This window comes from Porcisia hertigi, chromosome 34, assembly GCF_017918235.1.
Source record: "Porcisia hertigi strain C119 chromosome 34, whole genome shotgun sequence".
NCBI classification, from domain to species: Eukaryota; Euglenozoa; class Kinetoplastea; order Trypanosomatida; family Trypanosomatidae; genus Porcisia; species Porcisia hertigi.
The window spans coordinates 1,372,361-1,387,393 of record NC_090593.1 but is presented as its reverse complement, the minus strand read 5'-3'; the positions used below and the strand labels follow the sequence as shown (position 1 = coordinate 1,387,393).

The 15,033-nt window shown below is 52.5% G+C and overlaps 3 protein-coding genes across 3 annotated transcripts; all 3 read right to left on the bottom strand.

The window, feature by feature from the left end:
- Positions 1 to 1,047: 1,047 nt before the first annotated feature.
- Positions 1,048 to 3,318, bottom strand: JKF63_01908 (uncharacterized protein; the record flags this gene model as incomplete). The annotated part of the gene is made up of 1 exon (XM_067897952.1): positions 1,048 to 3,318. The coding sequence occupies one exon, from the start codon at positions 3,316 to 3,318 to the stop codon at positions 1,048 to 1,050; it is 2,271 nt and encodes a 756-aa protein (XP_067754109.1).
- A 1,522-nt stretch (positions 3,319 to 4,840) lies between these two features.
- JKF63_01907 (uncharacterized protein) lies at positions 4,841 to 6,406 on the bottom strand (the record flags this gene model as incomplete). The annotated part of the gene is made up of 1 exon (XM_067897951.1): positions 4,841 to 6,406. One exon carries the CDS (start codon positions 6,404 to 6,406, stop codon positions 4,841 to 4,843), a length of 1,566 nt encoding a protein of 521 aa, XP_067754108.1.
- A 4,628-nt stretch (positions 6,407 to 11,034) lies between these two features.
- Positions 11,035 to 11,991, bottom strand: JKF63_01906 (uncharacterized protein; the record flags this gene model as incomplete). Its single annotated transcript, XM_067897950.1, has 1 exon — positions 11,035 to 11,991. One exon carries the CDS (start codon positions 11,989 to 11,991, stop codon positions 11,035 to 11,037), a length of 957 nt encoding a protein of 318 aa, XP_067754107.1.
- Between the last annotated feature and the right edge of the window lie 3,042 nt (positions 11,992 to 15,033).

Below are 15,033 nucleotides of genomic sequence, written 5' to 3'. Positions count from 1 at the left end.
AGAGAGAGAGACAGAGAGAGACACGAAACATCAGCAGACCACCGAAAGGGACTTTGGCAAAATCGCAATTTTGCCAACTACTCCCCTTTCACTCCAAGACCTAATGAAGGGTAACCACCAACAAAAACAACACCAGCAAAAAAAAAAACATATTTTTCTCTGAGAGCGTGACAGGGTGTGAAGGTGAAGGGGTGAACTGTGGCTTGATGGGGGGCACGGACAGGAAAGGGGACCTCACAAAGCGAGTCTATAAACGTAGACGTGCGTAGGCATGCACGCATGTGGTATAGTGTTCCACCTCCTCCCCTCCCCTCCCTTAGGTCCGATTCGAGCAGAGTTACCCCATGGACAGTGAAATGATCTTCACAGTTACCAAAGAAGCTCTTGTGAGTTTGCGTGACTGTGGCCGAAAGGGCGTGGGAGGGGGTTCCATTGGGGAATCTGACGGAGGCGAAGAAACGAAAAATCTACACGCCATATCGAGTGTAGGATGTCGTCTCTCTTTCTTTCCACCCTTTGGGTGTTTCCTCTGTTGCTGTGTTTTATATTTCTGCCATGTTGGCTGGTGTGTGCGGTGCATGACGCACACGCATGGGCTTCTTTTTTTTCTTTCGTTTTTTTTTACCCCTTTTCTTCTTTCTTTAGAAAGGAAAAACGAGCCGCACTTAAGCGCATCAACACTGAATTTGTGTGGAGGCGCACAACAGCACGTTATCGGCACTCGCCAAATAAACCGAGAAAACGGCCCCCCCCCCCCTTCCCTCTTCATCCCTCTCCAAACGCACCTGACAAAACTCAGTACCGTCTCTTATACCTCACATCGAGGCGGCTGCGCTAGAAAGGTAAAAAAAAAAACACGAGTGATCGAGTATCATAGAGAGTTCCTCATGCCCTTGCTTATCGAAGCTTGTACGCCCCCCCCCTCTTTCTCTCTCTCTCTCGACGTGTAGGCAAGCGGGATCTGGAGTCGAGTAGAGAACCGTGAGAAACTGGGGTGGTGGTGGTGGTGGTGGGGAGGAGGAAGAGGGGCGGCTCGCAAGACAAACGTTACTCTGCCACCGGTTCTTCTCCGTGAATCATGCCGCAATCGCACCAGCCGTTGTCCACTGGAATAGGAAACAACGTCAGATAAATGCGCTTGAGGATCTGCTTCAGTTTCTGTACCTCTGGCGCATCGTAGTCCACGTCCTTCTTGCCAGTGCTGCGCTCCAAGTAAACTTCAATGCAGTCTACGATGTTTGCGACCTGGCCATCCGGAAGGGTGATACTGCAGCTGCCCGATGACAAGTTCGTCTTGACGGATGGGTAAAACTGGGAGATCATGTAGTGGAAGCACTTGACACGGAAGATACGGTCCTGGCTAGAGACGTCGGCAGGCACTAGCACGTCCTCTCCTTCGGCCTCATGAGGCTCCTCCGCAAGCTTGGCAAGCGCGATGCACGTGACATCAGCAAGGAGGTCGTTGTAGTGACTGCTGTACCACGTGATGGTGAGCGTCGTTTGCGCCTGCGAGCTTTTGTGCACGTCAACGGTGACATCTTTGGAGACGTACAGTTGCCTCGTGTCGGGGTCGCGCACCTCACCACGCTCGGCAGCCACCCGGTGAGCCTCTGCCGCCTCCTCGGGATTGGACGGACGCGGCGCCACATCCTCAAACATTTTGCTCTGCGCGAAGTACCGCTGGAGCACCTGCAGCACTTCCAGTGGGGAGCGGTGGCGTGGGAGCGGGAGAACCATGGCCTGCTGAACGCGGTTCACGCTCAAGTCAGTGAACACCGGGACATCGTCGGGGTGGACAATACTGTACTGGTGCTGGCCCGACACAAGCATCACCCCGCTTACAAACTCACCCTCGCGTAGGCTTATGTTCGCCAGCTTGCCCATGACCTTCGCGGTGCGCTCCTGCACAAACGGAATACGTATTGACTCTTGGTTCATAGTCGTATAAACAGACATGTTGCGGTCACGGAAGTCCTGAAGGAGCTTGTTCTTGAGTTGCCCCATGGCACCAGGGTTGCCGTGAACCAGTATTGTGTGCTTCACCTTGGTGAGATGGTGAATGAAGTCGCGTGTCTGCCGACCGTCGGAATGGGCGGAGAAGGAGACGGCCTCGATGGTGCTCATGCGCAGCGGTAGGACTTTGCCATCCGGCTTCGTCACTTCCTTCGGCTTCGCGAGCACGTCCTTTGCAATGGTGCCATCAACGCAGTATCCAGCCATAATGATGCCGTTGCGCCGGTCACCACACCAACGCTCAAACAACTCCAGCGAGATACCGGACTGAAGCATGCCTGGCGAGGCCAGCACCACGCAGGGGCCGTTGTCCTCAAAGGACTTTGTGTCCACAAGCGAGTGGATGTACTTGAAGACGAAGGGGTTGTGGTGGTTGGCGTGCTGCTGTTTCACACGGTCATTCATGGCGCTTACGAAGGTTTGGTAGAGTTTCATGCACCGCTGCGCCAGGGAGGAGGCGTAGTAGATGGGGATGTTCTGCAGCTCCTTGTGTGCATCCCAGTACTCTTCGAGAATGAGCAGCAGTTCCTGCGCACGGCCTAAGGCAAAAACTGGCACCAGACAGCGACCACCGCGGCGAACGACGTCATGAACACTACTCGTGAAAAGATGCTCGCGCTCTTCACGGGACTCGAGTTCGCGGATGCCGTTTGTGCTCTCCGCAATCAGGATGTCGGGTGAATACGGCGGCACCTCCGCCCCTAGCAGGTGGCGGTCCGGTACTCGCGAGAAGTCGCCGGTGTACAGTGCACGCATGCCGGCGATATCCACCATAAACATGGCTGCCCCAAGGACGTGGCCGGCGTTGAACGGCTGAAAGGAGATGCCATTCACGGTGACCTCTTCATGGTACTCGACCGTCTCGATGCGGTCAATCGTGCTCTGCAACCACTCGCTTGTGACGAGGTCACTAGCCCCAGCGCCGATGCGCAAGAAGTCGTTCATGACCATCTTGTAGAAGGCCTTGGTAGCGCTAGTCATGAAGATGCGACCCTTGAAGGACGTCTGATTACAGAAGTACGGCAGCGCACCGCAATGGTCTAGGTGAAAATGCGTGATGAGCACCACATCGATCTCATCGCACTTGATGCTGTCAAAAAAGGGAAGAGAGTCAAGGCCACTTTTCGCGGGGTGGTTTCCGCAGTCCAGCATGACACCGCGCCCCTTGTACCGCACCACCACGCAGGATCGACCCACCTCGCCGCCGCTGCCGATTGGCAGCACTTCCACTTCATCTTGGGCATTGGAGCGAAGGGACGCTGGCGCTGCAGCGGTGTCCACCTCAGGGAGCAATGGTGCCGCCATTCGGCCCGCTTCGTAGTTATAACTGCTTGTGTGTGTTTGAGTGGAGCGGAGGGTTCCGACTCACTTGAAGACGATAAGCAGCACCCCACCCGCCCCACCAGAGTCAATATAGAGGCGATGTGCGTGTTGAAGCAGTAGATGTCTCTCGTGGGAGAAGTGGCAAAAAAAGAAAATGACAGGAGGGGATATGTTTTGTAATACAGGGCGGAAGAAAGGTAGGGTGTGGAGACGCGTGGGTGCGCAGAGGGGCCACGGGTCCTGAAGTGAAGAAAGATGCACTACCAAACAGGCGACCCCACAACGCAGCAGCACGTGCCCAGGACGTTGTGTTCAGGGGCGCGGAAAAAAAAAAGCGATGAAAACCAATATGAGAGGAGATGGAACGATGAAGACGGTGGGGATCTGGGAACGGAGTCGATTCAGCGCGATGCATGTGGTGTGTCTGTGTGCGTTTGTGCAGACAGGCCAAACACCATGGTGGTTATATTACGGTCTCTCGTGTAACAGTACGGAGAAGGGTACCGTACATCAGCGAGAGCGAAGGGAGATGGAAGGAAATCCCCCACCCCGGAAAAGGGGGGTTCAAAGGGGCCGGCGGGTGCACGGGTCAAAAAAGCAAAACCAGACGCAGTTGCCATGAAAAAACGAGGCAGCAGCAGCGGCAGCTGCTTCTTCTGCAGAGCCAAGCACATATGGGCAAATCTACAGCCCTTTTCAACGACGGAGACCTTTTCCACACACACACACACACACAGCTTTAGGCATCTCATGTGAGAGGATGAAAAGGGAAAAGTACATAGCGCCACGGGGTGGTGACACTACATGCTTCCCTGGGGTCTCTTCCTCTGAGCATCACCGGCAGCAGTTCAGGTGCGGATTTTTGAACGCTGTGCGCGTCTCTCTTTTTCCAACCTTCCCCTTTCCACGCCGCACGTCATAAAGAGACTTGTATGCGGACGAGTGACGCAGCCGAGTACGCGTCTTTTCGAATTTCATATGCTTCAGCCTATGCCCGAGTAGGCGCCATAGCGACGAGTCGTAAAGCCTCCTCCCCTCCCTCATTCCTACACACCTACGCACAAAGAATGAGGGCATTACAGAGCCAGGGGCCAACATACAAGAGTGGAATAAGGGGGACAAAGAGGAGAAGCAATAAGCAGCGGTCGAGAGCGGTGCCTTCGTTGTGGTGTGAATGAGCAACTCATTAGCACCCCCCCCCCCCCCCTCCCCCCGTATCTCAGGAGAACCCAAAGCAGTCGTTCGCCCATTACTAGCAGCAATTCTGGAGGGGACTACAGAAGAGTTGACCTGCGTCCAAACAACTCTTCACCCGACCCAAACAGACGCTTTCCATTCTTTTTCGAGACGAAAATCGTTACACCCAACACCGCAGTCCACCAAGAAGAGCCATGGGGCGTGGAGGGGGTGATCGAAGGAGATCAGGATCAACGACATGAACAGAACAAGTGAACTGGCAGTAATCCATTGGTTCGGCTGCCGCAGCTTGCGTGCCGCCTTGTGCCTACATCACCGAGGTAGGAAGGCAACGACGGTCAGAGCAGTAGATGGCCCGTTCCACTGCATTTGAATCCATTGGTTTGTCCTTCTCTGCCTCTGCCAGCGCGGCAAGCACCTCTTCGTCGACGGTCAAGAGCGGGTTCACTGTCTTCTCCACCTTCAACGACGACGGCATAGTGCACAACGGAAGGCGGAATGGCGGCTTCTGCCCGTCCACCTTCTGTCCCATATGCGCTGCATCCTTGAGCCCATCCGATTCGATGCGCAGCACCTTCACTCCGTGAAGCGCCTCTGCGACTTTACGAGCGTACTGCTTGCCGCGCGGGTCGCTGGAAGGGTCGCTCGTCACGGCGCGCGCCATCAGCGTGACCACTTCTGTCAACAAGCGCTCCGTATACTCATGCCCCACGTAGAGTAGGACGTCTTCTTCTGCCACCTCCTGGCCTGTGCCCGGTTGCGTCCGCATGCGTGGGTCCTCCAGAAACGTTGCACGCACCTTCATGATCTGCGTTACTGAGGCTGTTTCAAACGGCGCGCCGCAGCCGCCACAGAAAAGGCTGTCGCCCGTGAAGACAGCCACGCGAGGCGGGCTGGCGGCAAGGATGCCCTCTTCCGCTGAGCCAACCACAAAGACGAGAGATCCTTTCGTGTGGCCGGGGGCAGCCATCGCCTGCACCTTCCCCGCACCGCCAATGATATCGAACGCGGGCGACTTATCATTGACGAGGACGTCGCAGCAGAGAGGCGCATCTTCTTCAGACCCGATAAAGCGCATCAGGGGATTAACCAGCGGGATGTTCGGGGCACAGTCGACGCCGGCATTCTTGTGCGGCGGCACCGGGACCCCTTTTTTTGCAAATTCTGCCAGCATCTCATTGCCTCCTGCGTGGTCCCAATGCTTGTGGGTTGTGAGGACTTCCGTCAACTGGAGCGGTACCCGCAGCTGGGCGCGAAGAGATTCCATGATGCGCAGCACCATCTCCGGATCTGCTGGGTCGACTGCGGCGACCTTGTGCGTTTGCATCGAGATGATAAGGTAGGCGTAGTTGTCGGCGAAGATGGGAATGGGCACAACAACAACACCACGCACGACTGAGCCGTTCCAAAGAGCCGCATCCACGACACCCCCGGCGCGCGCGTAGAACCTTGTGAGAAACAGATCGTCCCCTGGGGTACCTGGAGGGGCCGACTTCAGCGGAAGCGGACTGCCAGCGTCAATGCAGCGAATACCGCTGCGGTAATCCGAGTGTGGGTAGGCAACAGGCTGGTGCATGACAGGGCGGAGAACGCGGTATCCAATCGTGTAGGTGCAGTACAACTTGTATAGCAGGGGAAAGATGTTTTGGTTAAACACAAATCTGGGGAAGAAGGGATTGCGCGGCATCACCCCCGAAGCGTAGACTAAGAAGAGAATGCTGCAGTAGGATGTCGTGGTCAGAGGAAAACGGTAGGCCGTGCCGCTTTCTGCCTGGGCCGCGGAGGGATGATTGGCCGCATACGCGTAAGCCACGGATGCCACCACAGCCGCAGGTCCCACCCATGAAAACAAACTGCTCAACTGTGTATGCATGGTTCTCCTTGTGCTTTTTTCTCTATTTCTAATTCCAAGAAATCACCAGAGTTGAAAGGTCAGGTGCCAGTGATGAGGTGCAGAGAAGGTGAGGAATGAAGAAGATGCAGAAAGCACGTGTGTGTATGTGTGTGTGTGTGTGGGGGGGGGAAGAATAACAGAATGTGAAGGGGTAGGCCGAGGAGGAGTGGGCATGAAAGGGTCAGATCGTCTCTATATTTGACCATAGAGATTGTAAAGGTAGCCAGGGATCGTATTACACATCTGCCGCATCTCAAGAGCCGTAACGGCTAATCCGTTGAATGGAGGTGGGTAGGGAATCGATGCCGAGAGCACCCCGCATTTTTCAGAGAGGAAAAGCTTCGTTTGCTGCTGCACACGCAGTAGGGGATGCACCGCGGAGGAAGAGGGGCGGGGCTCAGGTGTAGTTGGACGTCCTTCAAGGGTATCATACTTACGCTATACTTTGAAACGCATACAGGAGGGGGAAAAAAGTGAGAGTGATAAAAGTAATGATGGCTGCATACTTAAATCTAAGGATGACAAGAGGGGAGGGGGGTGGGGGAATGAGCAGACCCAACACGCAAGAAGGGGAGAGAACAGAGGACATGATAGACTTCATGAGGCGTGAAAAGAGCAACAACATCCCTCCTTCATAAAGCTCAAATCTCTTGAATGCCGTGTTTTCCGTGCTTTTCGATGGGACGAGGATATTGGTTTGGGGGAGAAGAGAGAAGTGGGGCAGAGGCTTCCATCGAGGAAAAAAATGAGGGGGTGCCAACCCCCCCCCCCCGAAAAAAAAAAACACACCATGAACACGTAAACGGGTACGTATGAATATACATATACACACACCCCAAGAGGATTCAAGAAGAAAGCCCTCCCCTCCCCAATAGAGAGAGAGGCATACAGGTAGATGCAGGTGTGGAGAAACAAACAGTTGTATACATGAGAAGATGCAACAAAGACAGAGGGAGGGGGGAAAATCTGGACGATCCGCAAAAAAAAAAGAGGAGGCACCAAACGGACGTGCACACACACACACACAGCAGAGCGGAAAAGAGCGGGGAAAAAAAACGAATGAAGTGTAGTGAAAGGAGGCGTGTGTGTGTGTGTGTGTGTGATAGGCACTTAGGGAGGGGGCAAGAGGAAGACACATAAAAAAAAGGAGGAGATTATGGGAGGAAAAAGAAAACACTGGGAGAAAAGAGAGGTCAAAAATCTACGAAGAGGGAAAACATGCCAAGGGAACATACAACAGCTTCAAACAAGTGCCCACATGTGCGGGAGCGTTAGACTCACAGACGGTCTGGCCCCGAGGGGAGTGAGTGGTGCTGAGGCGAAATGGGCTACGGAGAGTGACTATACGCAAGGCCTGGGAGGCAATAATAAAAAAGAAGAGCGGTCGACAACGCTGAATAATGTCACCCTCCAGAAGATGATCGTATTAGAAAGCAGTTAAGCTGGCCCACTAAACTCTGCACCGTCCATGTGTCGGCACCGCACTTACCACTTCAATTTACACCAGCAATGGGGAAAAGTTCAACAAATGGAAAGAAATATTTCCGAAGGGGGGCACGCCCTGTATCGAGAACAGATCAGCAAGTATACGTGATGGAGAGACGGCTCAATCAGCCGCTGTCGTCCCCCCCCCCGGGAATAAACATTGCGTGTTGCACTATGTTTGTTCACGCCGTGTCTGCACCAAAGAGCATCCCCCCCCCCCCAAAAGGGTACCAACAATGGAAAAAAAAAGAACCGAGGCTTTTCCCTGTTTTGCATGCGGGCATTTGGCGTCCCCTTCTTCCCCTCCTGCTCTCTGGACGAGCTTTTTCACTCGTCTGCATTCCAGTTCCCCATGTGACCCCTCCCTCTCCCTGATTAGTACCAACAGCACGTTCTCCTTTCCACTCAATGGGTGCGAGTGTGTGTGTGGTTCGAGTATATTAGAGCTCCTCCTTCTCTTATGTGCGCATGTTCAGCCAATAGAGATGAGAAGCACGGATGCACCAAAATCAAGGAAAAAAAACGAGCTGAAGTGTCGATGAAGGGGTGCCAAACAGAGAGAAGGGGGGCATTCGAATTCAGCGAGCCTCGGAAAAAAAAAATAAAACGCAGTAGAGGAAGAAGAGGGTAGGGCTGTTTGTGCAACCGAGCACCAAGAAGCAACGATAGCGGTGTCCAGTAAGACACCCTAGCAGACAATCCCGCGATATAGGCAGCACAAATCGGAGTAGAGAGCGTCATGGCAAAGGGCACCAATTTGTGAGAACGCAGTCACTATAGAGGCCCCTCACATCTTTGAATCGCATGCACGCGCATAGAACAATCACTTCAAACGAGTAAACAAATCACTTGACAGACACACAGGGAGACGAGGATATCAGAAGATAACGAGAAAAGGAAAAATGGTTGTTTTCATATCAAATGGCAGCACCCATGTGTGCTTTTCGTTGCTGTCTTCACCTTCAAATTCATGGCAGGAGTGGGGAGGGGATGACCTACCGGCGGCGTGAGAGAGTCGGAGAGACAAAAAAAAAACCCATGTATAAGTGGGTTGAAACGTCCGTCCTTTCTGTACGTGGGGCTCTACGCTTTAGTGGGTGTGTCTATGCGTATATATAAATATATATAAATATATATAAATATATATAAATATATATAAATATATATAAATATATAAATGTATATAAATATATATAAATATATATAAATGCGGGGGTGGGTAAAACCCTCTAAAGAGCAAATGCGCCTACTGCGCATGCACAAGTGAGGCGTGTGTGTGTGTGTAGGTGGGGTGGGGGGGGGGAGCGCCTCGAAAAAAAAATATTTATTTATTTATATATTTATTTATTTTTGGGGCAGTCAAGAAAGGAGTAAAAAAAAGGGGGAAGGATTGAGTGGGCGGAAAGCAGCGAGGTAAAGCAACGCACTAGGGCAGTCAAACTGGGTAATAGTAATAATCAGGTATTGCTTCCCCGAAAAGAAAAATATAAAAGCACACAGGGATACACAACGGCATAGACAATACTTCACACAGAACAGAAAACAACAACAGCAGCAGAAACCTCCTCCAAACATAAAAACGGAAAGGCGAATGAGGAGGTCGTATAGGCGTGAAAGTAGTATGATAGAGTGGGGGGGGGAGGGAGGGAGAGCGAAGAAAAGGTACGTGAGGGGGGGGGGGGTGGGGCTTCTGAGAGAAACATCTACACGCACACACACAAGCGGAGGATGAGCGCTACAAGATAACTGAAGAAGACACAAACGAGAATCCGTCTCGCTAGAAGGCAGAAAGGCACAGTGTGCGGGGGAGCGGAGAGGAGGAGTGCACTACACAAACATACATACATACCTGAAGAGGGAGGGAGGGGGGGGGGAGGGAGGGGGAGCGGTAACGTCGTCAAATTCTTCGTTTTCGGTTTTTTTTTGTCGAGCTCCATTTTTTTTTTAATGTGTACAAGAGGAGTCGAGAAAAGGGCAAAAAAAGGGGGTGCAGAGATGATGCTGGGACTACGGTAGCGGGTGTAATGGAATGAGATGGACAGCGATTCCGAGAGGACAATGAAAAGTCCCCCCCAAAAAAGTATCCGTGGTAAGGGGCGGGTGGTGAGTAAGGGCGAGGCCAAAGCACAAGGTGCAACTGCGCATACAAACGCACGATTGCCAAAGAAAAGACTTTGAGTGCGGAGGAAGGTAGTGATATAGTGGAACACAGAACGAAAACACAGTATATCCTCCCCCCTCCCCCCCAAACAAAGACCCATGTGCACGCAGACACGCGCACGACATCTGAACATAACAACAAATAAAAAAAGAAAGAAAGGTTAGCGTTGTGCAGAGTGTACCGTCGCGCACGAGTGCCGCCAAGAAGGGGAGAGCAGGACGGTAGAAATGAAGCCATTACAGCGACAAGACTCTATGAGGCATACCTCGTTCACCGTAATGGCAAGCACATCGAAGAAAAAAAAGGCACAAGTGAGCGAGGCTCGGGAAGACCTGCGCCACCCTTTTAAATCTCCAAAAAATTGACACCTAATCACACCTACAGAGGGGGCGGAGTCACAGCCAAAAAAGGGGCCTCAACGAAGAAAACTGTTTTTGATTCCGAGTGGTTGCCGAAAGCGTAGAGGCAACAACACCAAAGGCCGTGTGTGTGTGTGTGTGAGGAGCGGGAGATGTCACCACCACCAGACAGAGTAAACAACATATACCCCAAAAAAGACGAGCACCTACTCTATTTCGCACGCAGAGGTGACCACAAGTGCGCATTACGTCTGATATTTCGGAGAGGCCCGGGAGAAGACACCGACACATATTCACCTAAATGGCCACGGCTATCATTAGTGCACACCCTCAGAAAAAAAAAGTGCAACGAGAGAGAGAACACACAAAAGTCCAAAGACTTGGAGGAGGTACTCACTCAGCAAAAAAAAAAAACTGTGAGGAGAGAGAGGGGGGGGGGCGGGCGGGCGGGGAGGGCAGCGATGTAAGAGGTCGAGGAGAAAGCTGACGATACCCTTCACAACACAGTCTGTCGCCATCCCTGACGCATGCAAAAGGCTAACCGGTCTTGCACTCTCCCCTAACCTTCTCCTGGCTGCTGAATGTGTTGCGTTGGAGCACTTCTACACATTCAATTCTTGAAACGGCGCGAGCAGGCCACCCGTGTCATGTGTGGGGGAAAAGAGAGCGCGCTGCTTCTCTAGTTCTGCCGAAGAAGCCCTGCGAATTGTCCTGCGAGACTGCTCCGTGATTGCTGCTGGTACTGCGTTGACTGACATTTGCAGTGCCGAGGGCCTGCGGCTATGGAGGCCTTGCAGGGAAGAGGGAGTGTGAGAAGGGCGAGCCGGTTGTGAGATGCAAATTGAACGTTCGTCTGGATCTCCAACTGGCGCGGCTGCTACACAGTTAGGTGGATAGTACCCGAAGATGAAGATTGCGCGTTCAATCTCGGTCAACAGGGCTGAGAGCATGTCAAGAAAGAACGCGAGGTCGTCTGGGTCGACAAACGTGTTCTCGCCCTCTGGCTGCAACCGAATCATAAAGTCACCACTGCGCGGTATGACTGCCCAGCGTAGCGGCTCGTCTGGATGGAAGGCGAGTGCTGCCGGGTCGTTCTGCGCGGTCCAGCGAATCCACTCGAGGTCGTCTGTGTCTTGACGAGTAAGGCGCAACAGTGCCCCCGAGGTGCGAAGTCGCGGGGGGAAGTGAGGCTCGGCTGACCGGTTCAGTACTGGCTCTTGTTTCAGGTTGTCATAGGCAGCGTGGATGCGCTGGAAAAACTCGAAGGCATTAGTTTGCGTTACACGGATTTCACGTCCGTTCGGGATCAAGTCGTAGTAAGACTGGTTCGCGGTGAAGAGACAGAAGGTCAGGTGCAGCTTCTCAAAGTCCTCGCCGCTGATTTCGTTTTTCTTGTATTGGTTCTCCACTTGACACATGGCGTTGAACACCTCAGCGTCAATGTCCTCCGGCTGAAGAATGATGTTTTTATTCCAGACATGTGATTGACTAGCAGGATAGCGAGCGAGGCCGCCCTGCCACGTCTGCGGAGCCACACAAAAGGGGGCTGCCGCGTTCATGACACCGGCACTCACACCAACGAAAATATATCGTGTGTGTGTGTGTGTGTGTGCGTGTGTGTGAGGAGCGGGTCTCTGGTGCGTGGCGGGAAAACGGATAATCGAAAAAAAATTTTTTCAAACCCCGTCTCATTCCGACTGTTCAAATTCCTTTTCCCTAACAAAAACAAAGGATTGGGGGAGAAGGAGGGCGGAGACGAAAGAACACAAGGCGCATCAAATACCCCCAAAAAAGGAAGAAGACTTGAAACAGGGGGGGGGGTGGCCGAGGACTTTGACGCGGCGGGACAGAAGAATATGGCAGGGGTTTGTCCGGTTTTAATAATAATAAAAGCGTGAGAGAGATTACGAGGGAAGGTAGGGTATACAAACACGTGCATGGACCCGCAAAAGAACACAAGAGGCCGAGGCGCAAGTGGTTCCCTGGTTTGAAGCCCAACGACTTTACCCCCTTTGAACTTTTTGCGACCAAATCGGCGAGCGAGCACAAGCGTAGAGAGAGACACTCAGCACATTGAGGCAGGAAGAAAGAAGGGTGACACGTCACACCGTCTTTTTAAAAATGACGCCTTTTTTTTGTAAAGAAAAAATATTTTTTTCTTTGTTGCGGTGGTCTTTCTAAATTTTAGGTGCATAGAAAAGGAGAAGGCAAAGGTGGCGTCGATCAAGGCAGACAGAACAGTTAGCACAGCGCCAATGGTACGACGAGTTCAGGAGGAGGAGAGCCCGAACGGGATGGAGAGAGAGGAGGGGGGAGGGGGACGAGAGATTGAGGATGACGAAGCGTCCCTTACAGTAAAGGCAAAACAGACCCGTGGCACTGTCTATAGACTACGACGACACGTTTCCAAAGAGTCCACGCAGGGCCGTCGCGTTGGCCCCAGTCGAGGGAGTGGGGAGCGACAGAAAATGAAAAAAAAAGTGTAAAAGCAATAAAAAAGGCGCAGCAATACGCAACACGCATACACGTGGGTTGGCACGGGGGGGAGTAGAAGAGGTTGGTGAGGACAAGCGCTGGTCGAGTAAGTAGAGTACCAAAAGGCAATTTGCTATCGTTTTGGATGCCAATGTCATTTTAGAAAAGATGGTAACACATGAGTGTATATCATTGGAGGCCGTAAGAGAAGGGAAAGAAGGGGCAGTAAAAATAGCGTTGATGAGTGCAGCTAAAGTAAAAGGGGTGATGAAGGGGAGAGAGTAGGGGGGGGGGGGCGGGGGGGGGCGGAGCGGCCGAAGTCGAGGTCCGATATCGCTATAGGTGCTTTGAAGCAAAACCAAGAAACAAACAAACAAGCGGTACCGCCTTCATATTATCCCCCCCCCAATGACGAAGGGTGATGTGGGAGTGACTTGAGCTAAACCAGTACAGCGCTGGCCCGAGAGATGTCTACTGAGAGCGAGCGAGCAAGCGGCACAACATCGCTCCTCATTCCACCGCTGCTCTTGAAGGCTCTCAAGAATTCGTTCATCAATCCATTCCTTCCGTCATGCGCGTACATAGGCGAGCATCCATATCATTCTCACAACTTATTGATGTTCGAAGCAGGTTCGGGGGCATGCCGCGGAAACTCAACGAGAAAGTGCCCTTGAGCGAGACGCTGTAACAGCCCCCCCCCCCCCCCGACCCCCTTCCCCCCTCACCACCACGACTACACGTGTCTTTTGCTCTTTTTTTTTTTGTACGGTTCTTACTTTTTTTTTTTAAAATACAAATTCTATACACCGGGCTTCGCACATGTCTGCATTCGATTGAAAAGGAACGCAGGGTTATGAAAAAAAATACTCATATATAGGCGGCTGAAGGGACAAGTAGAGCGAACCGAGGTGTCATGAACAAAACGACACTGGCGGTGGCTTCCATAGACATACCGGCAGACACACACATGAGCGAGCTGAAAGAGCCGACGGCGGTGCTGAGGAGTGGCGATTCGATTTAGCGCGTTTGATGAAGACGGACAGCCCTTCCCTCCCCTTTTCCCTCCACCCCACCCTCATCGAAAAAAGAAAGAGGCACCAGTGGTGCACGTCGTGAGGTGGATAGGGTAGTGGTAAAGATGTACATTCTTATTTCCCTATCCGGGTGCCGTGTTCGTCTTCTCCCATACAACAGATGTGTTCAGCTCCAAACTGTAACTCCCGTCCCTGCGGCACGCTCACTATCTGTGGTGTAAAAGGCGCGATGTACGCGCGTTAAAGCAGCGATCGAGTCAGTCGTGTGTGCATCACTTCAGCACCCGAACAGTGGCTCACACCCACGTCGCAGGTCGCCTTGGCAGCACCTCATGCAGGTCCGACGCACTGACATCTGTGGTGACACATCGGTTTGCCTCCCCTACACACCGAGGAGGTACCTGGTCTCTCATAGTCTGCGCTGGGGGGGGGGGGTGTCTGCTCCGGCCCAGTAATGGAAATAGAGCTTAACTCAGAGGGAGACATGGATCGACGAGGAGGAGAGCGCCACAGAAAAACAACGAACAAGAACCGCAAGGGTACATGATTGAGACGTCCTCTATAAACGACTCGTCGTTCACCAGCACCTACTCCGCCATACAAACAAAAGAGGGGAAAAAGAACAAAAATAGAGAACGCATCCAATTTGTCCTGGAACGAGAGAGGAGAGAGCGAAAAAAAAAAGAAACACGGCGACGACACGACAGCCAAAGTGAAAGCAAATGCACGAGGAACAATAAGAATTCCAAATATATACATAAATTTGCACATATACACAGTCGAGGACAGCAACCGACGGATACGTCTTGCTCTCTGTATATATAGACACACACTTGCTTTTATTGAGATTTTTCTTTGGTTGTTTGAGTCTGTGAATGGAGAAGGGGGTGGTGGTGGTGAGAGGGTAACAACTCGAAAATGTTGAGAAAGCGAGACCCCTGCCCCTGCCCCTCCCCCTCCCCCTCCCCCTGCTGCACCCTGGCCCAGGTCTATTCCTAAACAGAGAGGAGGATTGGGACACCGAGACAGAATACACAGGCACGTACGCACGCACAACCAGAAGAGGTTAAACAACACGACAGGCGAGTTGAG